The following is a 26,047-nucleotide window of genomic DNA, read 5'->3' as shown; positions in this document are numbered from 1 at the left end:
AATCCCCCCTGTTCCAACAAAACCACTACTTGTCCCTAGAAAGACAGACCATTATTAACCACATTAGTCCCCAAGCTCAGGAAATAGGGGCACTGACTCTTCTTTAACTTCTTCAAGCTGATTAAGGGCGTTGAGATTTTAGAAGAGGGGTGGGGGGGGGGAAGAGTAAGTTGATAAGCCTCTGATGCTGTGTCTTCACTGAATCCAGATGGAATTCCAGGACATCAGAGGTTTGGGCAGGTCTGCTCAGTATGCTTGATGAGTAGATACACCAAGGCTGTGTATTCTGCAATATACAATTCTCAGAACAAGTTTTAGTATCAAGAAAAAAAAAAAATCCCACCCCCAGGGGGCTGACATTTTTTTTTAAAGATGTTGGTTCTGAAGACTTTTTTTTTCCCCCGCTTCTTAAAATTGGTTGTAGTATTTACGTTTCAGATTTTATCCCCTTAGCCTACTTCCTCCCACCACCCAGAAACCTATCCCATCCCCCTCCTCATGCTTCTATGAGGCAGTGACCACACCTACCCCCTCACTATCCCCTCCCCGCCCTCACATCCCCCCCCCCACTGTGTGTTCATTCATTCATTTTTCATTCATTTTTTTTATGGGACCAAGAAACTCCTCTCCCACCTATGTCTGACAGGGCCATCCTCCCCTACATATACCTCTGGAGTCTTGGGTCCCTCCCTATGTGTTCCCAGGCTGGTGGTTTAGACCCTGGAGGGCTCTGGTTGTTTGGTATTGTTGCTTTCCACCTGGGGTCAATAACCCTTTTTGCTCCTTCAGTCCTCTCACTAAGTTCTCCATTGGGAAACCCCTGATCATATCAGTGGTTAATTGTGAACATTGTCCTCTGAGTGTTTTAGTCTTTGGCTGACCTCTAAGGAGACAGCTATATCATGTTCCTCACATTATGCACTTCCAGCCATCCACAACAGTGTTTAGATTAGGTGGCTGTACCTGGGGTGAATACCCAGGTGGAAAGGTCTCCTGATGGCCCCTCCTTCAGTTTCTGTTCCATGTTTTGTTTCCCTATTTGCTCCCTTGAGCATTTTTATTTCTCGTTCTAAGTAGAACTGAGGCATCCCCTCTTGGTCTTCCTTCTTCATGAGCTTCATGTGGTCTGTGGGTTGAGTCTTCGCTAATCCAAGCTTTTGGGCTAACATCCGTGGAGATATGTTTGTGTAACTATCTTCTTTTGGGGTTTTTGGAAGATTACTTTCTTGCTTTTTCTAGGTTGTAGTTTCCCTCCTTGTGTTGGAGTTTTCCACCAATTATTCTTTGAAGTGCTGGATTTGTGTTGAGATACTGTGTAAATTTGGATTTGTCATGGAATATTTTGGTTTCTCCATCAATAATGATTGAGAGTTTTGCTGGGTATAGTAGTCTGGTCTGGCATTTTTGTTCTCTTAGGGTCTGTATGATATCGGTCCAGGATCTTCTGGCTTTTATGGTCTCTGGTGAGAAGTCTGGTGTAATGCTTATAGGTCTGCCTTTATATGTTACTTTGCCTTTTTCCCTTACTGCTTTTAGTATTTTTTCTTTGTTTTGTACATTTGATGTTTTGACTATTATATGGCGGGAAGTATTTCTTTTCTGGTCTAAACTATTTGGAGTTCTGTAAGCTTCTTGTATATTTATGGACATCTCTTTCTTTAGGTTAGGGAAGTTTTCCTCTATAATTTTGTTGAGGATATTTACTGGTCCTTTTAGTTGGGAGTCTTCCCCCTCATCTATACCTATTATCCTTAGGTTTGGCCTTCTCATTGTGTCTTGGATTTCTTGTATATTTTGGGTTAGTAGCTTTTTGTATTTTGCATTTTCTTTGACAGTTGTGTCAATGTTTTCCATGGTATCTTCTGCACATGAGATTCTCTCTTCCATCTCTTGTATTCTGTTGGTGATACTTGTGTCTATGACTCCTGATCTTTTTTTTAGGTTTTCTATCTCCAGGGTATTGTCCCTTTGTGATTTCTTTATTGTTTCTACTTCCATTTTTAGATCCTGCATGGTTCTGTTTAATTCCTTTTCCCGTTTGGTTGCATTTTCTTGAAATTCCTTAAGGGATTTTTGTGTTTCCTCTTTAAGGGTTTCTATCTGTCTACCAGTGCTCTCCTTAAGTTCTTTGAGAGTGTTATTTATGTCTTTTTTAAAGCCCTCTATCATCATGATGAGAAGTGATTTTAATTCTGATTCCTGCTTTTCTGGTGTGATGGGGTGTTCAGGGCTTGCTCTGATGGGGGAGCTGGGTTCTGATGATGCCATGTAACTTTGGTTTCTGTTGCTTACATTCTTGCTCTTGCCTTTTGCCATCTGGTTAACTCTAGTGCTGCCTGTACTTGCTGTCTCTGACTGAAGCCTGTCTTTCTAGTTATCTAGCTTGTGTCTGATCTCCTAGGGGTCCAGATGTCTCTGTGATCTTTTCCAGCTGCACTGATTACAGTGGTACCTCTAGGATGCCTCAGGATATGGTGCCTCCAAGGTAGTAGTCCAGCTGGGTGTCTGCTGTTCTGGGTGCAGTGTCTCCTCTAGAATATCTCAGGATATATTGTCTGAAGCTCTGAGTTCATTTGTTCCTCTGTGGATCTGGATTGAGTGGACCTTCCAGTATGTCTCAGGTGGAATCCGGGGTCCACACAACAGCAGACCTGGCAGAGGTCTGATCTAGGCCTCAGATCTGAGAACTAGTTTCTAAGACACTGTCCAATTTAGAGCGCCTGGGATCCCTGCTTCCTCTGGGTTCTTGGAGGTTGGGGACAGAGCTGCCACCCAAGATCTGCTCAGTGCTCTGGCCCAGACTGGAAGGAACCAGTGTTCCGAGCCAGGAGTAATTTCCTGGGTCCTTTTGGTTCCCAGTTACTCCCTGTTTAGGGCAGGCCCTGCTGTCTGCTTACCTAGGATACTGCCTGAGTTCGAGCACCTGGGATCCCTGCTTCCTCTGGGTTCTTTGATGTTGGGGGCAGAGCTGCCACCCAAGATCTGCTCAGTGTTCTGGCCCAGACCGGAAGGAACCAGTGTTCCAGGCCGGGAGTCCATACTCAGAACTTCTTTGGCCACTTCTTGTTGGCTTTGTTACCATTGTGTTGAGAGGTGACAGAGACCCATATCTCTACTGAGCCCATAGCTGGGTCATCCTATCCTGTCCTATGTTAAAAGGACATTGTGTGAGCCCTGATCACTCTCTTATCCCCTATATACCTACGAAATACTTCCTATTTTCTGGGCCTGTGTTCTTGTTCTCTCTCTCTCTCTGAATGATAGAATCTTACTATGTAGCCTAGACTTCCAAATCTCCCTGTCTCAGACTTCTAAGTATTGGGATTAAGGCATGTGCTATTAAGCTCGATTGGAACAGATTATAAAACAGGTTTACTTATTTTTATTTTATGTGTATAGGTATTTTACCTTTATGTATGTCTGTACCACATACAATCTAGCAGAGGCTAGAAGAAGAGGTAGGATCTCTTGGTACTAGAGTGCTGTTGTGATCATATTGGTGCTGGGAATCAATCCTGGGCTCTCTGCAAGAGCAGTAAGTGCTTTTAACTGAGGCTCCATCCCTCCGGCCCCTGGGGCAGATTCTTTTTTTTTTTATATATATATAAAGATTTATTTATTTTACTTATATGAGTACACTGTAGCTGTCTTCAGACACACCAAAAGAATGCATCGGTTCTCATGACAGATGGTTGTGAGCCACCATGTGGTTGCCGGGAATTGAACTGAGGACCTTTGGAAGAGCAGTCAGTGCTCTTAACCACTGAGCCATCTCTCCAGCCCAGCCATCTCTCCAGCCTGGGGCAGATTCTTTCTTTCTTTCTTTCTTTCTTTCTTTCTTTCTTTCTTTCTTTCTTTCTTTCTTTTCTTTCTTTCTTCTTTCTTTCTTTCATCTTTCATTTACACTTCAGATGCCATCCCCTTTCCCCATTCCCCCCCTTAGAAAACCCCTACCCCATGCCCCCCTTTCCTTTTTGCATTTATACATTTAAAAAAATGTTAATCATAGGCTTTATAAGTTTGGTATTGTTCAATCAGAGGTGTAACCCACTTCCCAACCTAGATATAACAACTATCTTTGACTGGTGGAGATCCATGAACATCTGCCTCCCTGTCTCCCCCTCTTTCTCTCTTTCATCACCTAGCTCCGGGGCAGATTCTTAATAGGACTATTACTTGTGACTCTTCAGCTGTGCCTTCAGTACTCTTGGTAATGTTTTCATATGTGCAATACTCCTCCATGTGGTTATGTAAGACAGGCTATTAAGGTGCTATCTTGTAACAAAAGCTATATAAGGAGCCATGGTGGTACACACATCCTGGGTCACACAGCAAGATCCTGCCTCAAAGGCAAATGAGGGTGGTGATGTGGAATGTGAATTCAAGAAGGAGGAGGACAATGACGAAGACAGACAGTAGTGGATAAGGGTAAAATATTCACTCAGTACCAACTCAGTGTGCTATGGTTAAGGAGATTAGATATGAAAAACAATGCCATTATAAGGCTGATTACTTATTAAATAAGAATCCAGTGCAGAATAATATATAGCCGTTGGGACTCTGTTCCATCTTTGAATGTTGAGTTCCATCTTTAAGGCTCACTGTCCTTCTGTTGTACAAGAACACTCCTAAGATACCCTAGCTTTTACGAACACACAGTTGCTCCCAGTGTGTTGACCTGGTGCCATTAATAAACTTGGTTTAACTGGGTTTGCGGTGCACAAACACTGGTGAGGAACAGGGAACCTTTGCATCTGACCTCATCATTTTCCCTTTTGTGAGTTTCTTCAGTTGCCTGAACCTTTTCCAGTTCTACACTGAATAGACCACTTGTTTTTCTGTGAAATGAATCCAACAGGGACTCGGGGCAGCTCCAGCTTATGTGGCCTAGCGCCCTCTAGTGCTCACTTCACCCACCACTGGCCTTTGACTTCCACATACCTTGCCTCTGAATAACCCACACGGCTATGCTGCTATTGGGGGATGAATGTGGGCTTCTAGTATTGACTAGTGACACCCAGGAGCCCCATCTTGGTGTGCCACAACCTGGGTAAGTAGTAGAGTTTGGGCAAGTACCTACATGTTTACTTAAGTGAAGATTACAGGAAAAGAACAACTGCTGTTAATGGTAAGTGCTGATGAAAGGGTAAACATCTCAACTCCACCAAATGTGCCCTGGAATTAAATGGCTCCCAAGAGCTCAATTGTGACAAAATAAAAATAGTACCAAATGCTAAAAACCATGGTATCAAAATTTATGTGTATAATGCAAAGCAATGGAAAAATTGTACAATTTTAAAATTGCACATGAATAATCAGAGCTTGTGACCAAGAGCTTCTTTAAGGGAGGAATGCAGTGGGTGAGATGGTGTCTGGCTGCACCTGACGGACTTCTCAGCATTGCTTTGAACACTGAGCAGCACTACAACCATGGGTGTGGAGCTCCATGTGCACATGCCCACCTGCCCCTTGGGTTACAGTTAGCTTCAAGATTCACACTGAGGCATCATAAGCACAGAAGGTTATTTACATTTCAGCTTTGTCCAACATCTTAGCATTTAGTAATGAGGTATTTATTACATGACAGAAAACATTTATGTCATAAATATTGGTTTTATAACATTTCATGAATTTCTGGGAGGTACAGAAATGGCTCAGTGATAAGAGTGCTTACGAGTTGGGCACAGTGGCCCATGCCTTTAATCCTAGCACTAGGAAGGAAGAGGAAGGCAGATCTCTGTGAGTTCCAGGCCAGCCTGGTCTACATAGTGAGTTTCAAGATAGTTACGATTATGGGAGAAACCCTATCTAAAAAAAACCCAACAAAACAAAACAATCCCCCCAAACCCCAATACCCTGCCCCTAACTATACCAAATAACAAGAAAAAAAAATGAGTTTTGCTCAATCATGAGGGCCAGAGTTCACATGCCAGCACCCATGTTAGGTGGCTCATAAATGTGTATAATTCCATCTCCAAGGAATCCAATGTCCTCTTCTATCTAGACTTGGCAGAGCCCCATTCCACAGATACTCATACAGATATACGTATAAATGAAGTAAAGTAATGTAAATATATTTTTAAAGGAGAAGAGTATGTGGTATGATCAAAATACATTGCATAAAGTTCACAAATAATTTATAAAAGTATTTTTACAATCAAATTCTGTGAATGGAAGCAACTTAGAACACTCATCACATATTTCTGGGATCAAGTACACTCCTGTGGGACAACCATGCCTGGGTCATACACACCTTCTGGGAGAGCAGAGATGAGCCTTATTTTTGCTCAGCAGCCCAAGCATCATCTCCTGAGGACTGGGAAGATGCAATACTGGCAGCAGGACCCACAGAGGTCACATACCACTGTCACAGTCCAGTGTGCAGCCTGCCTGCACCTCAGCCTAGCTGCAGAGTAGACAGTTACTTCTTTCTGCTGTTAATGGTTCTTTACAGAACCAGACAAGTTCTCTGACAAACTCTAGACAAATAGAAGGTAAAGGAGTAGCCGGGCAGTGGTGGTGCACGCCTTTAATCCCAGCACTTGGGAGGCAGAGGCAGGTGGATTTCTGAGTTCGAGGCCAGCCTGGTCTACAGAGTGAGTTCCAGGACAGCCAGGGCTACACAGAGAAACCCTGTCTCAAAAAATCAAAAAAAAAAAAAAAAAAAAAAAAAAAAAAAAAAAAGAAAGAAAGAAAGTAAAGTAAAGGAGTAGAGACAGCACCACAACCCCCTTTTTGTTCCTGTGGTGTTGACTTATGAGAGATACAAGGACTAGGATTGAGGCGTGTGCCACTTACCTATGAGTGCCAATGTCTCCCATGGGAAGGGTCCACTTTCCAACAGAGCAACAGGTCTATGCCCTTAGGCCTCACCTGCAACTTGGGTAGAACTTTAGGGTAGCATACAGCCCTGCAGAGATCTGTCCAGGGTACATAACACCACACAGTAGCTGGCGCAAGCCCTGAGTAACAAAACTGTGCCATCGGAGACTCATAGCATAAGGAAGAAATGGAATCATCCTGGACTACTGGCTCTCTGTGGGGTGTTATGTGTACATACATTATGCTCTCTGTGGGGTGTTATGTGTACATACATTATGCTCTCTGTGGGGGGTTATGTGTACATACATTATGCTCTCTGTGGGGTGTTATGTGTACATACATTATGCTCTCTGTGGGGGGTTATGTGTACATACATTATGCTCTCTGTGGGGTGTTATGTGTACATACATTATGCTCTCTGTGGGGGGTTATGTGTACATACATTATGCTCTCTGTGGGGTGTTATGTGTACATACATTATGCTCTCTGTGGGGGGTTATGTGTACATACATTATGCTCTCTGTGGGGTGTTATGTGTACATACATTATGCTCTCTGTGGGAGGTTATGTGTACATACATTATGCTGTGGGCATAGGCCTGGCAGACCTGAATCCCAGAGAGCTGCATCTGGGGGTCCCTGATAGTGAGCCCCAGGTGGCTGCTCACTTTGGCTCCACACCCACATCTAGGAGAGTTCCACAGTATCAAGAATACAACAGCCAAAAAATTCCACAAGTCTATCCAGACAGCTGCTTAATCAGAAAGCTACTTTATTTAGTTACATCATCTCTCTAGAATGAACTCTACAGTGATATTTACCGACGGACACACATATGCCAGGGGTTGGCTGCAGAGTGTAGATTTGCAGGTGTGGAAAGCAAGAACGGGCTCCTCTTCTCAGTGTCCACTCCCCCAGGGGATGCTGGCCCTGTGGAAAGCATTAAGAGATGTGAAGAGATGTGAGTTTTGGCATGACATCTTAATTCTACACTGCTGAAGAAAACAAGAATGCAAATATCAAGTAAGAAAAATAAGTTGGAAAAAAAAGAGTTAACTGTGTTTTTAAAAATTTCATGTCAGGTTAGTTTTTTCAGAGTACTACTGACTAATGTAAAAACCTGTCATGAAGACAGGAGCCAGTACTGGCAGGAGTGTGAGGTTTCATGTTTGCCCTCACCACATGCATCTACACAAACATCTTATATATGCACTCTTCTGAGAGAAGTCTTGGGATCAAAAAGCTGGCTGAGCACTTGCCTGCACACTGTCTCTGCAGCAGGCCTGAGATACTGATGGGCTGCCGAGGTGGTCCTGCCCATGAGCCGCTAATGCTGGAGGAAGGCCCTCGTGCTGCTCTGCCGGACAGCTGTGATGCTGGAGGTGATGACAGCTCCTTGTAGGGCACCTGCAACGGTGGGACTCTAACAAATTACACAAAAACAAAGTCACAAATGTTCTTTATGTCTCTCGTAACATGGTTATCCAAACACTTACTACTGTGTGGCCTTAAAGGTCATCTGTTGATGAAAAACATGTTCAGAGTACTCAGGATGAGTGAGGCCTGCTCTAGGCTGAGAAGGTGATGAACAGGACCAGTCAGGAGGCTGTTTTTGTTCTGTGAGCGAACTTAGGGCCTTGCTGTACAGGTGCTGATCAAAGTCTTGCTCTGTCATTGCAGCATGCTTCAGCTTGTATCTATCTGTTTCTGGAAGCCACCTCACTCTGCCTTCCCCAATCGCTTCCAGCAATTCTAGGCAGTTCTAGCACCTTCTCACCTACCATCTTGCTTCTTTAGGCTACCCTGTAACTCCTCCTCTGCTCATCCTTTAGTCTCCAAGGTTACAGGTTCCACCCTTAGCACTCAGAAGGTTCTGGAAACTTCGTTGGCAAACTTGTCCAGATAATGTTTTTGACTGTGGCCTCCAGAAAGATGAGTCTTGGCTCACGTGTGCTGCCCAGACCTAGCTTACAGGCTGCACTCAGCACGGTGTTATTTTCAGCTGACTGGATTCCCCTTCTTTGCTAATCTTTACTTTTTATAGATTTTTATGGTTTTTGGACATGCTATAACCTTGTATTTCCTGGGGACATTGTGCATCCTGGAGCAGCCAATTTCTGTAACTTACAAATAGCTTGCCTGTGGGCACACTTCTCACAGGCAAACCTACTTGCCTACATCCTTATTTTCCCTTTTCAAATTCACAGATAACAACTTTTCTCTTGCTATGCACTCTTGATGAGCATGGACTGCCAGTAACCCCAGAGTTCACAGAGTTATCCAGAATAAACCATCAATATTTCTTGCCTTCCACAGAAAGCACAGCACACGACCATGTTTGCTTTTTTCTGGCCTTTCTGTAACAATCTCTAGATAACCACCTCTGTTGCTGTCTTACCACAGGTGATTCAAACAGAGCCTAGATACTCACCAACATACGTGCTCTGTGTGTATAACCACACAATCCAGAAACTGGGTACTGGGATTGTAGTAACAACATAATATTCTACCAACCAGGGGATACAGAAGCCAATAGAGAATGAGTAAGGTTGGTGATTCAAGTCGAGCCAGCATCAAGGGAGGGAAAAAGTTCTCAGGGTAGGCAAAGACTTCTTGTCAGGTTCATCAAGCAACAGACAAAAGCAAATGACCCCAGGACCCACGGGGCACACATGACTACATAGACTAAGAAACTGGGGTAGCTGGAGGAGGGCAGTAAAATGCAGACTTGATCATGGCATTGTAGGATGTTCAAAGGCCTATGAAGCAGCTGAAAGAGGAGGGCTTGCCTTATGGAGACTGGACTTTGATGCTCAAAATGTGTGTGACCGACACTGGGAGTTTTCCTACCTGTCCATGGAAAAAGATGTGGCTGAGTGAAAGATGTGTTATTAGAAGTGGTACACCACAGTGATGGGCCAAGCCAGGCTGTCTCTGCTTCTGTGAAGTGTTTTTGGGGACATAGTCAGCCTGCTGGCTTCTACTCCTCTTGTCACCCTTCTTATTCAAAGGCAAAGCTGAGAAGCTGCATAAAGATTAAAATCATTTACATCTTGGCTTCTACAGGGAACACCTGTGACCCTACTCATCTAAAGAGCTGCTGAATAGATATTCACTACTTCTTTTTGAGGTCTCTAAGTCATACCTTGGATTAAAAACGCAAACTATAAAGTGCAACATATAATACAACCTTCTGCAAACATGGGCATACAGGACTAAGAGACAGCTTGTCAGTTTCCATGCTGGCTAGAGGTTTTGTTTGGCTCATGTTTTGCCCTAATGAGGACTCACCTGATAGCCTTCGTCATGTTCGCATGGCTGGGTGTCAAGCTGAGATGCTGGGGTCCCTTGCAGGAGACACTGCCTGTGGAGGGGATAAAGCACACTGTATAGCATTAGTGTGTCACAGTACCAGATCATACCTTCTGGTGCTTCTCTAAAGGTGTGGCCATGTCTCCATTGTGAGACCAGAATCAAGTGGCACATGCAACCACAGATCTTCTGACTCTAGGCAGTTTTTTGGGTATGACTGTGGTCCATTAAGCACCACAAGTCCTTCTGAGTGCCATAGAAGGGACATGTGTCTTTTGTTCTATCTTTGTACTTATGCACTTTTCAACTTGGGCATAATGTTTACAATTCAAATAAATTGGCAGTTTGATGTCCGTAATTGGGACCAGAACCAATCAGGCCAGCTGAGTTTTAGTCTCACAGGGTTGCCCCTGAGCCATGGTGTCTGTTCTGCTGGCCAGTGGTTAGTCAGGGAGGGTCAACGTGAATATCTGTGGTACACAGGTGATCAGTAAATACTACATAGCCACATATGAAGGCCTGGAAAGCACCTCCAGGAGAATGCCCCATTTGCACTTAAAAAGAATCTACACTCTTCTATTGTCAGGTGATATTGGTATATGATTTTTTTTATACGTTAATTTGGCTAAGTTTCTTTGAGTCTTCTAACGTCTTAGTAATTGCAAAGTTAGTGTTTTATCAATTATAGGGAATAGAATATTGAAATACCCAAACTATAGTTGTTGGATTTCTCTTTATTATAATAAATTATTATATACTTGGGCTTGTTGTTTGTATACAGTAATTGTTTAATCTTCCTATTGTAGTAAGCATTTGGCAACATAAAACATCCCTTTGCTACTAGTAATATTGTTATCTTAAAACTTAGTTTGTCTAACTATGAATAAAAACTACTCTAGTTCCTTTCTGGGTGCTGTTTGTATGATGTCTGCTCTGTAAGTTTTCCTTCACCTATTTTTCCTTTGAATTGAATATATTTCCTATAGACAGAATGTAAGCAGGATTTTTATGCTAGTCTGACAATTTCTGACTCTTTCCCTGGAGCATTTCGTCTATCCCACTTAAGGTAACTTTTGCTGTAGTTAGATTTGGGTTATGTGTTATGTTGTTTTGTTCTTATTCCCCTTGATATCTTTCCTTGTTAGCTGTTGTTAGAAAAGATAAGTCACTTGGAAGGACAGCTTGACTGTTTCTTAGGAATCTAAACATGTTCTTTCTATATGACCACAGTAATCAGGATCCTTCATATTTACTTTAAAGAGTTATAAAATCCATGCTCACACAACATCTATAGCAGACAATATCAGCCTTTTAATAGTTGGCAAACTTGAAAACATTCAGGATGTCATTCAGTAAGAAAATGAGAAACTATGATATATCCGTATAATGAAATATTATTAAAGACTATAACAAATGAGTTGTCAGATTCTGAAAAGATGCAGGAGAACCATAATATATAACAGGAAGTCAAAGGAGCCTGTCTGAAAAGACTACATTCTGGAAAATTCTAACTGAATGGATTATGGAAAAGGAAAACCACACACACAGCAAAATGTACTGGTAATATAGATACTTACAGAGGTGCTGGTGGCAATATCTGGCTTTTAAATGGGTGGTAGGGATCCAAACTGATACTCTCATGCTTTTACAGCAAGCATTGTTACCCACTAAACCATTTCTCTAGCCACTTATTTGCTTATTTTTCTTAAAAATAAGCTAAGATTCTAAGAGATGGGAAAAATTTTACTATTTGATTAAGACTCCTTCCTGGATATCCTGGCCCACAATTTTGGAAGTGGAAGCCTCCTGCTCCACTAGAGGCCACACTAGCTGCCAGAACCCCAGGTGAGCCCCATCCCTGCCCCCCAAGGACTACTCCCAGTCCCTCAGTTGTCTATGCAGTCTACCCCCAACCACCTCTCTTCTCCTCCTCACCATATACTACTCATATCTTTAATAGAAGTCCCCTGCTCCACCAGAGGCCATGCTAGTCACCAGACTCCAATGCCTACCACACACTGCCCCTTCCCCTTGTCAGAGTATCCTGTCCACCAATCTTGCTGGCTACAGAGTCCTTATAACTTATTATTACATGCCATCCTTTCATATGACTTGGATGGAGATTTACATTGCAGTTTGGTTATACAGTCCAAACTAACTTAAGGAAGACAGATGTTCTCATCTACTCAATCAGAGAGCAAAGAATAATCTTTAACTGATCTGTGCCCATTCCATACATATATTAATACAGAAACATGTATTACCTCTGAAACCTTTATGTTCACAGAGAAAAACAACCAGAAAAACAGCCTGACAAGAGTTACCCTTGGAGATGCTGAAACACTGAGGCATATTGTTCCAGCATCCTGCCTGATCCTACTTTAGACTGCCTCAATGCTTGTTTTCTTAGAAGACTTGCTTCAGGACAACTTCAAAGTAGCTAGCTCACTTGGTTCAGACTTTCAGACTGTTCCAATCAGGACTTCATTTAAGCCTACATTTTCATGGTATATAGAGACTGGACAACAAATGTTACAGCTAGCCTTCTTAGGACTTGAACATTTCCCCAATTTACTTTGCTCCCCCCCCCCCACTATACCACCAAATCAGCAAGAACCCATTTTAAGAGAGTGACACCCCATTCTCATAAGGTAGGGTGGTTGGTTTTGGTTGTTCTGTCAGAGATGGATGCTTGTCATTAAAAAGGGGTTCATTACAAGTTATAATTAAAAGGTCTTGATCAGGGAGAAAAAAGTTATAGGAGGTTAGACTCTGAGATTTTTTTCTTTTATCTATCCTTCTTTCTTATGTATGGGGAAAAGGTTGAAAAGAAAAAAAAAGAGAGCTACAAGGAGCTATAGGAATAATAGAAATAAAACAGTAGATTATTGAACCTACTCTTAAACTAAAGAACATTCATTCTATAAGCCAATAATCTTACATTGATATAGATTTTTGTATATTGATACAGAAATTAAGGTTATTTTTGTTACAACATACATATTATGTCTCTACTCCTATATCAGGTATTGAACATATGTTACCTATTTAAAAATGCAGTGTGAAGTTTGAAAGCTGCTATTACAAACTACTTAGGATAATTAAGTAATGTGACTAATAGTCAATTAAACTCATGATCATGTCAGATACTATTTTAGTTTATCACAGAAATATACTTCTTAGGTTGAACAGATAGTAAATAGCTAGAAACAAGCAACAGTTGCTTATTCTGTTGTGCTATACATAACTGGTCTTCACAAACCTCAAGAGACCTACAGAATATGACATTTAAAGATGTTTTACTGATTTCAGGCCTTTCTGACAATGAGACATGTCAGCTCCTGGCATTACCTCATTTCTACTTCAAAAAAATTGATGATCATAGAAGAACCTCAATTTGGAGTTTGCTTCAAATGTAGCAAGCTGCCACCAGGCAAAAACTGCCTTTTCTCTGACTGCCAACAGAATGCTATCCAAAATGGGCAAACTTGGACACAGGTAAGTAAGCAGTCTCATTATTCCTGCTTTGAAAATATGTTTCTTATATACTGGGCTAGAAGGCTGAAGACAGATGCTCTACGATTATAGAGAAGATTTGGGTAGTTGTCTAGGCAGTTGGTTGGCTCTGTTATTTCTATAATCTTTGGAAGCTGCTTGCTCTGCACTTCCTGCATACTCAGGTAATATTTATTCATTTTTAAGTCTCTGATGTGGTTGAAGACTAAATAGTTATAGTCTCACAATTAAACTTAAGTTGTTTAAGATTTAAGAAGATGTTTTTAGGTCTAAGAAGATGTTTTCGGGTTGATAATACAAGTTATAATAGAAAGTGAATTAGGTACAGAAGTCTGAACTGATCAAGACAGGATAGATAATAGAATACGTTATCCTAAGTAGACAAATACGCAGGGAGTGGATATTGTGAATGTAAATCTTATTCAATAGTTTTCATAATTATTATTATTGTATATAGTTTATTATTCTAAGAAAAAGAGCCTTTTATTGGACTAGATGGGGGAACTGAAGAGAGAATATCTTGTGTATTGTACGAATGCATCACCTGTTAATTAAAAAAAACCCTATGGCCTATAAGAAAGGGTAAATAGAAGGAGGGACATCTCACAGGCAGAAGATTTTGGGATAGAGCCAGGCACAGGGGGGTTTCTGGGGAAGATGTGAGGGGATGGACACATGGTACTGGAGCAGAGGTAACCAGCCATGTGGCAGAATGTAGATTAGTATAGATAAATGGATTATGTTAAGATATTAGCTAGTCAGGAAATGAACCTAGCTATATGGTCTATGAATTTGCAAATATATTTTGAGTCTGAGTCATTCTGGGAGCTTTGGGTTGGGAACATGAATCTAAAAATACTCAATAAAACACTCAAACTAAATCCAAGGATACATAAAAAAGATTATCCACCATGATGAAGCAGGCTTCATCCCAGAGATGACTGGAAGGTTCAACATATGAAAATCAGTGTAATCCACAATATAAACAACTTGTAGAGACCATATCCTGAGGTTAGGTACGGTTCCCGGTTGAGGGATGGGGCCACCCATCCATCTCAAAAATATTAACCCAGAATTACTCCTGTCTAAAGGAAACACAGGGACAAAGAGTGGAGCAGAGACTGAAGGAAAGGCCATGCAGAGACTGCCTCACTTGGGGATCCATCCCATCTGCAGACACCAGACCCAGACACTACTGCTGATGCCAAGAAGCGCTTGTGGACAGGAGCCTGGTATAGCTGTCCTCTGAGAGGTTCTGACAACACCTGACCAATACAGATGCTGATACTCACATCCATACAACCATCAGACTGAGCACGGGGACCCCAATGGAGGAGTTAGGGGAAGAACTGTAGGAACTGAAGGGGTTTGCAACCCCATAGGAAGAACAACAGTATCAACCAACCAGACGCCCCAGAGCTCCCAGAGACTAAACCACCAACCAAAGAGTACACATGGAGGGACCCATGGCTCCAGCTGCATATGTAGCAGAGGAGTTCCTTATCTGACATCAATGGAAGGGGAGGCCCTTGGTCCTGGGGAGGCTAGATGCCCCAGCATAGGCAGGAGTGGGTGAGTGGGTGGAGGAGCACCCTCATAGAGGCAAAGGGGAGGGGGAATGGGATGAGGGTGTGTGGAGGAGAGACTGGGAAGGGGGCTAACATTTGAAATATAAATAAATAAAATAATCAATAAAAAAATAAAAGGCAAGATTCACCCCCCTCAAAAGAAAATCAGTGTAATCCACCATATAAACAAACTGAAAAAAACCCCCACATGATCATTTCATTAGATGATGAAAAACCCCTTGAAAAACTCCCACACCCCTTCATGATAAAAGTCTTGGAGAGGTTAGGGATAAAAGGTGCATATCTAAACACATAATCAAGGCAATTTACAGCAAGCTACTAGCCAACATCAAATTAAATGGAGAGAAACTCAAATTTTTACTAAAATCAGGGACAAGACAAGGCTATTCACTCTCTCCATATCTATTCAATATAGCAGTACTTGAAGTCCTAGCAAGAACAAGAAGGCAGCTAAAGGAGATCAAGGGAATACGAATTGGAAAATAAGAAGTCAAAGTATCGCTATTTGTAGATGATCTGATAGTATACATATATGACCCCCAAAATTCTATCAGGGAACTCCTACAGCTGATAAACACCTTCAATTAAGTACCTGGATACAAGATCAACTCAAACAATCAGTAGACCTCCTATACACAAATGACAAATGGGCTAAGAAAGAGATAGGGAAACAATATCCTTTACAACTGAAAGGAAAAGTATTGGCTCAGGACCCATAAGACCAAGTCCTTAGCACAAAGGAGATTTATCTGCCCTGGAGGAACACAGGGCAGGGGATAAGAGACAAAGACAGGAGATAGGTAATGAGGGAGAAGAGGAAGGGAACAAGGACAGGGACAAGAGACTGCCTCTGGATAGAGAAGAGAGAGACAAGGCACACAGGAAAATGGAAGTCTATAAAGGTACAAAGGGAAACAATGTTGGCATGAGGTGTTTAATTTTAATTGGGCATGTTTATTATGTTAGCCAAAGGGGGATTTTTATTGCTGGACTTCAATACTTTGATAGCTGGATCTTGGTAGTCAGCATCAGGCAGTGGCAGTAGCTAAACAAGGTAACAGACCTTGGTGGTTTGTTTTAGGAATTTAATCTAATGGTTTTTAGCAAGGCAGAGCCAATGGGAGAGAAGGGCAAGGCCTGATAGAGCCATGCTTGCCACCCATGAGCTCACAAGTATCCATTTGACAACAGCCATAAATAATATAAAGTATCTTGGGGTAAGTAACTAAGCAAGTGAAAGACTTGTATGACAAAAACTTCTCTGAAGAAAGAAATTAAAGATCTCAGAAGATGGAATGACCTCCCATGCTCATGGGTCAATAGGATTAACACAGTAAAAATGACCATCTTACCAAGAGCAATGTTTGGTTGGAACCCCTGCTCCCCTCCCCCTCCCCATCACAAGCTGGGAACCCATCTGCTCTCCTTTCTTCAACCCTGCCTAGAGAGAGAAAACTCTGGGCCAATGCATCTTCACACCACGCCTTTGCATTTCCAGAAACCCACCCAAGAATGCCCACCCAGAGGTTTGGCTTTTGACTGTACATGGGCACAATCCCAGCTGATACATCATTACCCCTTGCTAAGACCTATAAAATCCACTTGTCTTAGTCCAGGTGCTCAATTTCCCTAGCCCTATTCATTGGGACTGGTGAACCAGTTCAGGAGCTGCATCTAATAAACCTGCTTTTATCTACTTTTAATGTGGTCTAATCTGGCCTATACTACATACGTGGAAAACATATTACAATCTACAGATTCAATGTAATCCACATTAAAATTCTGACACAATTCTTTATCGATCTTAAAAGGCTAATACTCAACTTTGCATGGAAAAACAAAAAAATCCAGCATAGTTAAAACAATCCTGTACAATAAGAGAACTTCTGGAGGTACCACCACCCATGATTTCAAGCTGTACTACAGAGCTATAGTAATAAAAACTGCATGGTACTGGCATAAAAAAGACAGTTGATCAATGGAACTGAATTGAAGATCTAGACTTAAATCCATACACTTACAAGTACCTGACTTTTGATAAAAAAGCCAGAAATACACAATGGAAAAAGGAAAGCATCTTCTACAAATGGTGCTGGTCTAACTGGATGTCAGCATGTAGAAGACTGTGAACAGATCCATATATATATCACCCTGCACAAAACTCAAGTCCAAGTGGATCAAAGACTTCAACATAAGGCCAAGTACATTAAACCTAATAGAAAAGAAAGTAGGGAATAGCCTTGAACGCAGTGACACAGGAGACAACTCCTAAACAGAGCACTGATAGTGCAGGCTCTAAGATTAACAATTAATAAATGAAAAAAAAAACAATTAGTAGATGGTACCTCATAAAACTGAAAAGCTTCTGTACCGCAAAGGACACTGTTGATAGGACAAAGCAGCAGCTTACAGAATGGGAAAGATTTCAACCAACTCCACATCTGACAGAAATAAAGAACTCAAGAATCTAGACATCAACAAATCAAACAACCATATTTAAAAAAATGGGGTACAGATCTAAGCAGACTTCTCAACAGAGGAATCTCAAATGGCCAAGGGATACTTAAAGAAGTTCTCAACATTCTTAGTTAGCCATCAGAGAAATAAAAATCAAAACTACTTTGAGATTCAATCTTAAACCTATCAGAATGGCTAAGATGAAAAACACAAGTGATAGCTCATGCTGGTGAGGACGTGGAGCAAGAGGAATACTCCTCCATTGCTGCTGGGAAGTCAAACTTGTATAGCCACTATGAAAATCAATATGGCAGTGTTTCAGAAAATCGGGACTTGATCGACCTCAAGACCCAGCTACACCACTCTTGAGCATATACCCAAAGGACGCTCCATCCTACCACATAGACACTTACTTGCTATGTTCATAACAGCTTTATTCATAATAGCCAGAAACTGGAAATAACCTTGCTTCATGGAAGAATGGATAAAGAAAATGTGGTACATTTATACAATAGAATATTACTAAGCTGTTTAAAACAGTGACATCATGAAATTTGCAGGCAAAGGGCTAGAACTAGAAAAAAATCATTCTGAGTGAAGTAACCCAGACCCAGAAGGATAAACATAATATGTACTCTTTTGTAAATGGACATTAGCTGTTAAATAAGGTTAATCATGCTGCAGTCCACAGACTCAGGGAAGGTAAGTAACAAGGAGGGCTCAATAGGAGATGCATGGATCTCCCTGGGAATGGAAAAGAGAACAGATTTTGTGGATGGTCTGGGGCAAGTGGGAATGGGAACAGGAGGAATCAGGTAGGGTGAGTGGAAGGGATGGAGGGAGAGAGTACTGGGAGAGACAACTGGAACGGGGGGGGGGCATCTGGAGGGTGATGTGGAAACCTAGTAGAACAGAAACTCCTTGAAATCTATGAGAGTGATCCTAGAAAAGACTCCTAGTAATGGGGGATACAGAGCCTAAACTGGCCATCCTCTAAAACTAGGTAAGGCTTCCAACAGTGGGACTGAGACATCAACCCAGCCACAAAACATTTGACCTACAATCTGTCCTGCTTGCAAGATATGCTGGGGTAATGGTGACTCAGAACTTGTGGGAGTGGTCAGTCTCTGACTGGTCCAACTTGAGGCCTGTGTCATGAGAGGGAGCTCATACCTTACACTACCAGATGACCAGGAATCAGAGGCTGGACAGCCCAGAGGCCTAGGATGGAACTACATACAACCAGCTAGACTGACTGACTGACTAATTCCTAATGATATTCTGCTCTATCACAGATCAGTGCCGAGTTACTATCAGGGGGCATCATTCACCAACTGATGGGAGCAGATGCAAAGACCCAACAAACACTGGTGGAGCCAGAGGAGCTCCACAGAAGAGGTGGGGGAAGGGCTGCAGGACTAAACCACAAGGACACAGGAAAACAAGATCAGTTTTTTCCATGGTGCATGATCTTAAGAGTTTCTCCTAAAATGGTTCACAGTATGTCTGCTGAGGTGAACCAAACTCTCAGCCAACTAGTGGAGGGCAGCCCTTAAATAGGTAAGTTCTGATAGCTTTGGTGAAATATGGTTTTCAGGTAACATATCCGAGTTTGTGCATAAATGCGAAGTAGGCACAGGAACTTTTACTTACCCATGCGTCCATCCTGAGGTGGACTAATCAGAGAGATTCTTGAAGGGCCTGCTGCCATCTCAGGCTATATATGCAAAGGAAAACAACCAGTGATTTCCAAACTGCCACTTGTGAGAGTCCAGTTCTATTCATAAAGAGCCATGTCCTGGAGTTCTAGCTCTGCAGTCCTGTTACCTCAAATACCACCACCTGCTCACTGTAGGTGAGAGAGAGAGAGAGAGAGAGAGAGAGAGAGAGAGAGAGAGAGAGAGAGAGAGAGAGAGAGAGAGAGAGAGAGAGAGAGAGAGAGAGAGAGAACACACACACGAGAACAGGGCCTGGCGGGGCGGGGCAGGACAGAGGATCCTGTCTGCTCTCTCAGGCTTTGAAATAATGAAAGATTTGGGACTCCACTAAATTCTGTTAGAATTATCAGTAGAGGAAAGGACAAGTAATCTCCTAGATGATCTTGGTTGGAGCTGCCTGGCTGAATCCTGCTTAGGCTCCCCTTTCCCAGAGACACTAGGAGCACAGGTAATACCTTTGCTTGGCTCAGAGAAGACTTTTTGCCTTGCGAAGTTTAAAATGTTTATCTGCCCCTTTTCAGATGTCTCCCAATATGTAGCTTGACACTTAGGTTTGAAGTTTCACTCACTGAGTTATGATTTTTTTCCAGCTGTAACATATCAACTGTGACTGTTATCTTCAATATCTGTAGCTCACCCCAACAGCTCAGGTGCTAAGGAAACCTGAAATTGAATGACCTGACAGACAAAGAGTCCTTCTTCACCATTAATATGGGAATCTGGAGAACTACAAGTACATGTAAAACCATGAACCAAGACCTCAGTTTCCAAGGAACTGAGATAGGTGGCAGGGATCTATGAGCGTCTGGGAGGCCTGAGGTAAGGAGCAGGGACTGGAGTAGTGCCAGTGTAGAGTGGGTGACACTGGAGACAGTGAGCATGTACAAGAGGGAAGCTGAACAGAGGTGCAGTTTATCTCTGCGCCAACGTCCAAGGCATGAATAATTCTTCATTCCCTGTTAAACTCCTGTTTACTCTGGAATCTATATTCCATCATAAGCAGGTTCAGGAGATTCCCTCAGAAGTGGACATAACTCCTGATTAACAAGTGCACACATTGGTAGCTTCCTTGGATGGCTATTAGGAGAATGGTCTTTATTTACAAAGCTCTTAGAACAGTGCTAGTTTGGAGGCAGCTCTATTAAAGGTCCTTGAAGTAACACACAATAATGAATTCACACCAAAGAAAAAATGTCATCAGAGTACATGTGGTCTCACTCCTTTGCTCCAGCCCATCTGATGGCCCAGCCTTGTGAAACATCTCCAAGGGCCTCATGTTTGAATAATATGGCATGCACAGAATCAAGATCTGTCTCAATTGGGAAGGTGACCCTTAGAATGCATTCCTAGGTTTTGGTTTCGTGTCCTCTGTTCTTGTTTCTCTCTAATTTATAATTGTGGTTTTGCTTTTGAGGCCTCCCATTTCTGGCCCACTTATTTTTATGAGCTGATAGGGTTCAGTTTATAGTAAGTAGTTATTTCTTTTTAGATTGTGGTCAGGGGCAGGTGAAGCACAGGGCTATGAGCCCTGTCACATCTGCTTAACAATGCACGGGACCCTGTTGCTTTTCATAGGCCTGGCTATGAGGATGGAAAAGGAATGTTCTTATTTCTAACCACAGCCCACTCATTCACTCTGAGGTTAACACAGTAAAGAGGTCTGGTAGAGACCATGTGCCTTGAGCAATGTGATAGCTCAGGCACACGTACCTTTCTTGTTGGAGGAGTCAGGTCAATATCCATCGACTCTATTCTGTAAACAGTGAAACATACTGATGAGACTGAAAAATTGACTATCATTTTAAAACATCAGTTTAAACATCCCTGCATGTAATAAGTCAGAGTGAATTTCCAGCCCTTTCATGGGGTTGTCAGGGTGTGGTCAGTTATAGGTCTCCTACTTCCTGTGAACTCTACTGCTCGCTAACTGTAAATTAGGCCTAAGGTCTCCAAAGCAGATCTACAGCCCTATCCTCAGTTTGTCTCTTAGCTCTTCAACTCCTGCCTAGTCCCACTGACTAGTCCCCTATGGACAGGAACATTCACTTACTGCTGTTTAACATATCACTAGCCCATACATTATAGCACTCACTAGTCAAAACGCAGTCAGGGAAACATCAGCTGGACTTACTTTCAATATGGCCCTCCCCTAGCCTGGCTACTTGATGGTAGTGAACTCAGAGGGAAGAAACACCCTGAGTTGCTCCAATTTAAATTTGGTTTTCCTGAACAGGAAATGTTACCCTAGCAGTTTTCATATTTTTACCTTCCTCTTTGTCTTCAGTGTCTTCAATCCATATATCTACTCTACATAATATTCTCTTGGTGATAACTCCCTATGGGGAAGCTAGAGATAGTTTACGTGACTAGCTTGATGACTCTATAACCAACAAAAAGCACGCATGTGCTATAGTGAATATTTCCCAATCATAAAATGGAATCCTAGAACCCACGCTAGCTTGTTGCAGACCCATAAACTAAACACAAAGAAAAAAACCTAAGAACACCCTGAGCCCATTAAAGGCACAGGCCCATGATGATTTCCTTCTTGTTTCTGACTCATGAGGACTAGGATAGAGACTGTCTTCCCATATCAGGTCTTAAGACTGTAATGGTATGATGAATGTGCACTTTCTAAGGAATAGCCAGAGCTTCCCAAGGTTGAGTTGGTCCAAAGGTACCCAGTGACACAAGTTATCACTCTCAGAGTAGAATGGCATATGAGGTGGAAGAACCATACCATTATACAGACACCAGCCTTCACTTTTAGGCAGGGCAGAACTTTCTGGTTGGCTCACAGACACATGATCATACTCAACTAATTGTTAGGGCTTCAGGCATGGAGTACTATGATTGTCCAGTGAGGATCTAAGTCCTGACTCTGGAACCCAAGTTTCACACTAATGTAAGCTAAGTACACACGGTGGCTGGACATGCAATGAACTACCCAGGCACTTAGTTAGTAGGTGTGATTTGGAAGGAGAACCAGATAGGAGGAGAAATGTAGATGTGTTCATAGATAGAAGTATGGGTTACTCAATTTTCACAAATTCTTATACCATCCCACCAAGCCCACAATACCTGTCAGGGAGTGAAGAGTTGAGATATCCATTTGGCTTTGCTAAAGAAAAAATGATTAACAAATAATCTTCATGTTAGTGCCTCCTTTTGTGGCTCACCATCAGGTGTCTCTGTATTCTCCCTTATGATATTACTTCACTTACTTGAAACTGGATTTTTGACTGTGTTGAAAGCTGGTTGTTGTGATGACCTCATACTAAATAGATAGAGTAGAGGTAGATTAATTAATAAAATTGATTTCTCCCTCATTCATCACAAAGTATAAAAAGGCTTGGAAATAGTTCACTGCATGAATTTCTACATGTTCTCTTGGCCTCCTGCTTTATTCATTCCCAACTGGAAAGCAAAGTAATACAAACACTGGCCACCATGTACGTAGCAGACACTTCTGGTTGCAACTACAATGATGGACCATTGGCAAGTTATGTTTTAATTGTATGAAATTCAAATATGACAGTGAGGGATATTAACCCATTCAGTTTTAACAGCTAACAGGAGAAACGGAGATAAGTAAATGAGGGTTGTATTTTTCCTCCCAGAAAGGCAATCCCAATCTCTATGATAGAGGTAGCATCGACAACCTTGCCTGAGTTGCCTAATAACCCTGCTCAGTGTCTGCTGCATGCTAAGATGTCTGTTCACAGTAGGATGCACCGTGGCTGCCCCTGCCTGCTTGACCTAGTCTGGTCAATATGGAATGTTTACGTGAATGTAGAACAAAGCATGTCTGTTTCCACAGTCTTGCAAGACATGTATGAACAATGCAAAATGGACACTGCAGCCTACGCACTGGTCTGAATGTTAAGATAGTCTGTGCTTGCAACCAGTCCAGTCAGACCAAATAAGCTAAGAATAAACATTAATCAACAACTGTGCTGTGGCAGCAGTTTATGATCAACCAGTTCGTGCTGGCTTCGAGCTGTGCTGCCGACCAGGTGCAGCAGATGCTGCTTCTAGTGGTGCACTGGCAATTTGAGATTGCTCTAAGCATGTTCTTTCAAGAAAGCAACATTCCCAACAGCCAACACCACCTGCAGATGATGTGTATCCCCAGCAGTACCCCTGCTACAGCACCCAACTTTCCTGATGCGCTGGCCATATTCTCCAAGCTTCAAACCTCTGACGGTCTGCAGAGCAGCAGTAACCCCATGACAGCTGTGGCCTGCTCCCCCTGCAAACTTCAGCCCCTTTTGGGTTGCATCCCCACCCAACCACCAGGTGTCCTTTCTCCCAACACCTTTCATCTCCACTGCTCACAGCCCACGTGGTCCCCTGGAGCATCACAGGGGGGCGCCCCTCAGCCATGCCAGCCACGGATGGCCAGAGATGAGACTGGAGGCCACTGGGTTGGAGCAGGGGTCAGTCCAGGGTTGTGGGGACACAGAAGAGGGCTAGGATGAGGAAATGTCCTGAGCCACTTGGGGTCTTCAGGAGTTTCTCTTTGGGAAAGTTTTTTCCCCTCTTTTTAATATATAACTATAATATATATGAATATAAAATTAGCTAAGTTTGTGAGAGTGGGGCCTCCACACATGTTCCAGCCAGAGGGAGAGGCTCACAATCCTTCCTTGCCAGAACCTCTTTTTCTGCCCAATAGGAGAACAAAAGGGTGCTTGTACATGGAGTGAGCGAGCAGCTGGGTGGCTGTGCTGCTCCATGATAAGGCACAACAGCCATTAGGAAGCCCCACCCCCAAGGGAGGTAGTCCCAGAAGGGTCTTCAGAATAATGGACTTTTCTACCCCATTACTGGTAGACAGTTTTCATCTCTGCTGGTGGTGGCCTCTTGTTGACTCTGAAACTTGTCACCCTGTCACCAGCTAGGTGTGTGGAGTTGAAGACTTGGCTGCCCTCTGATGAGTGGATACTTACTGTCCCATCCCTTGCTGTTCTCTGTGTGTGTGTCCAGGGTCTGAGGACCACCACTCAGGAGAGACTGCCTTTGGATTGAGTTCCCAAATTAAAATCATTGCACCAGGGTGCAATTTTTATTTAAAAAAAAAATTAAAGACTTTTCTAACTTCAAACAAAAACAAACTAAAACCTAACAATACAAAACTCCAACAATTGTGACTTGGACTTCTGTTCTAAAGTTATTTTCTGGAGCCCTCAACAGTGTTCATTTCTCTTACCTAGTAACATTTATCATAACAGCCCACGTCCCCGTCTAATATATAACTCCATTTACTGCCTTCTCTTAACAGCAGCTTCTGAGTAAAGCAGTTAACGTGTTTGTGTCACATGAACTTCTGATGTTGAGAATGGTGCCTTCCAGATGCCCATGGTGGTCTGAGTTGGGTACTGGGTTTCCCAGAACTGGAGCTACAGGCAGCTGTAAGCGGCTTGATGTGGATGTGGGAACCAATCTATGGCCCTCGGAAACAGCAGCAAATGTTCTTAACTGCTGAGCCATCTCTAGCAGTCCCCATTTTTTTTTTTTTTTTGAAAATAAGGATAGAGGAAAGAGGTTATTCTCCTCAAGACGAAGGCAAAGAAGATCTTGGTCAGGAGCTATGATAAATACTAACACTTGCCTTCCAGTCACATTCTCAGGCCCAACTGGCCATGCCTTCAGGTGCTTGGTTGGTTAGGCCAGGTGGTGTCCACTCATGCAGGTAACCAGTGAGAAACATCAAAGTGACTATTCTACATATAAAAGCTTCACAGGAAATTATACCATTATCTCAGAGAAACATAGCCACCACTGAACAAAACATGCATCAAGTCTTGTATCATTGTGTTGTCTAAACTATGGTGTGTTATGGACTCCATATTTCATGGACATTAAGTGCAAACAGCGACTTTCATAACTGGAGTATTATTAAGGCACTGACTAAAACAGACAAGAAATGCAAATGTTAATGTGTGTTAGTTTTCAGATGGCTATATACTTCAGAATGTTATATCTTTTGGTTAGCTGTAGCATGCTGGGATGTGCTCTATCACTATGCATGGCTGTATGGTTCATCTTAATTGCTAACCTGATAGGATTTAGAATCACCCAAATCATTGGCAAGTTTCTAGACTGTTTACCTGAGTTGAGACAACTAATTTTGAATGTGGGTGTGGTAATATCCAGTGAGCTAAGCAGGTTTTGGACTGAATAAAAAAGAGAAAGCAAGCTGGTCACCAGGATTTACCTGTTTCCTGAATGCAGAAGCAATATGACCAGGTACTACTACCTCCATGCTTTCCTACAGTGAAGGACTGCCACTTTAAAATGAGGGTAAAAAAAAATAAACTCATTTCCTTAACTAGTATATGCTTTAATCACATCCATGAGAAAAATAATTAATATAGAAAATTGGTACTGAGAAGTGGAACTGTTGCTGTGGTGAAGCTGATCATGTGGTTCTTAGGCCTGCAAAACTAGTTTGCAGGGAGAATGTGGAAGAGTCTGGAACGTAGAAACTTAGACTATCAGAAGAAGAGCTTAATGGGTCCCAATAGTGGGGAATTGGAAGAAAGAAACCCTGACAGAAATATAGATGGTGAAGGCTCAGCTTACGAGGGTTCAGAGGAGAAGGGCTAGAGGCCATTTGTCTTATGTTCTG

At 42.4% G+C, this 26,047-nt stretch overlaps 1 protein-coding gene across 1 annotated transcript in view; it reads right to left on the bottom strand.

The window, feature by feature from the left end:
* Nucleotides 1-7,638: 7,638 nt before the first annotated feature.
* Rnf212 (ring finger protein 212) overlaps nt 7,639-26,047 on the bottom strand; it is a 38,637-nt gene continuing 20,228 nt past the window's right edge. The window contains exons 6-12 of the mRNA XM_034509235.2: nt 22,638-22,690; nt 22,495-22,534; nt 21,124-21,166; nt 19,349-19,412; nt 10,113-10,185; nt 8,081-8,244; nt 7,639-7,751 (exon numbers count right to left, since the gene is read on the bottom strand). Coding sequence (XP_034365126.1) covers nt 7,639-7,751; nt 8,081-8,244; nt 10,113-10,185; nt 19,349-19,412; nt 21,124-21,166; nt 22,495-22,534; nt 22,638-22,690 — 550 coding nt within the window. The remainder of the gene's footprint in view (nt 7,752-8,080; nt 8,245-10,112; nt 10,186-19,348; nt 19,413-21,123; nt 21,167-22,494; nt 22,535-22,637; nt 22,691-26,047) is intronic.

The sequence above is a fragment of the Arvicanthis niloticus genome, chromosome 7 (genome assembly GCF_011762505.2).
Source record: "Arvicanthis niloticus isolate mArvNil1 chromosome 7, mArvNil1.pat.X, whole genome shotgun sequence".
NCBI lineage: Eukaryota > Metazoa > Chordata > Mammalia > Rodentia > Muridae > Arvicanthis > Arvicanthis niloticus.
Note: the sequence above shows the minus strand (reverse complement) of the source record. Positions and strands in the feature narration are given on the sequence as shown.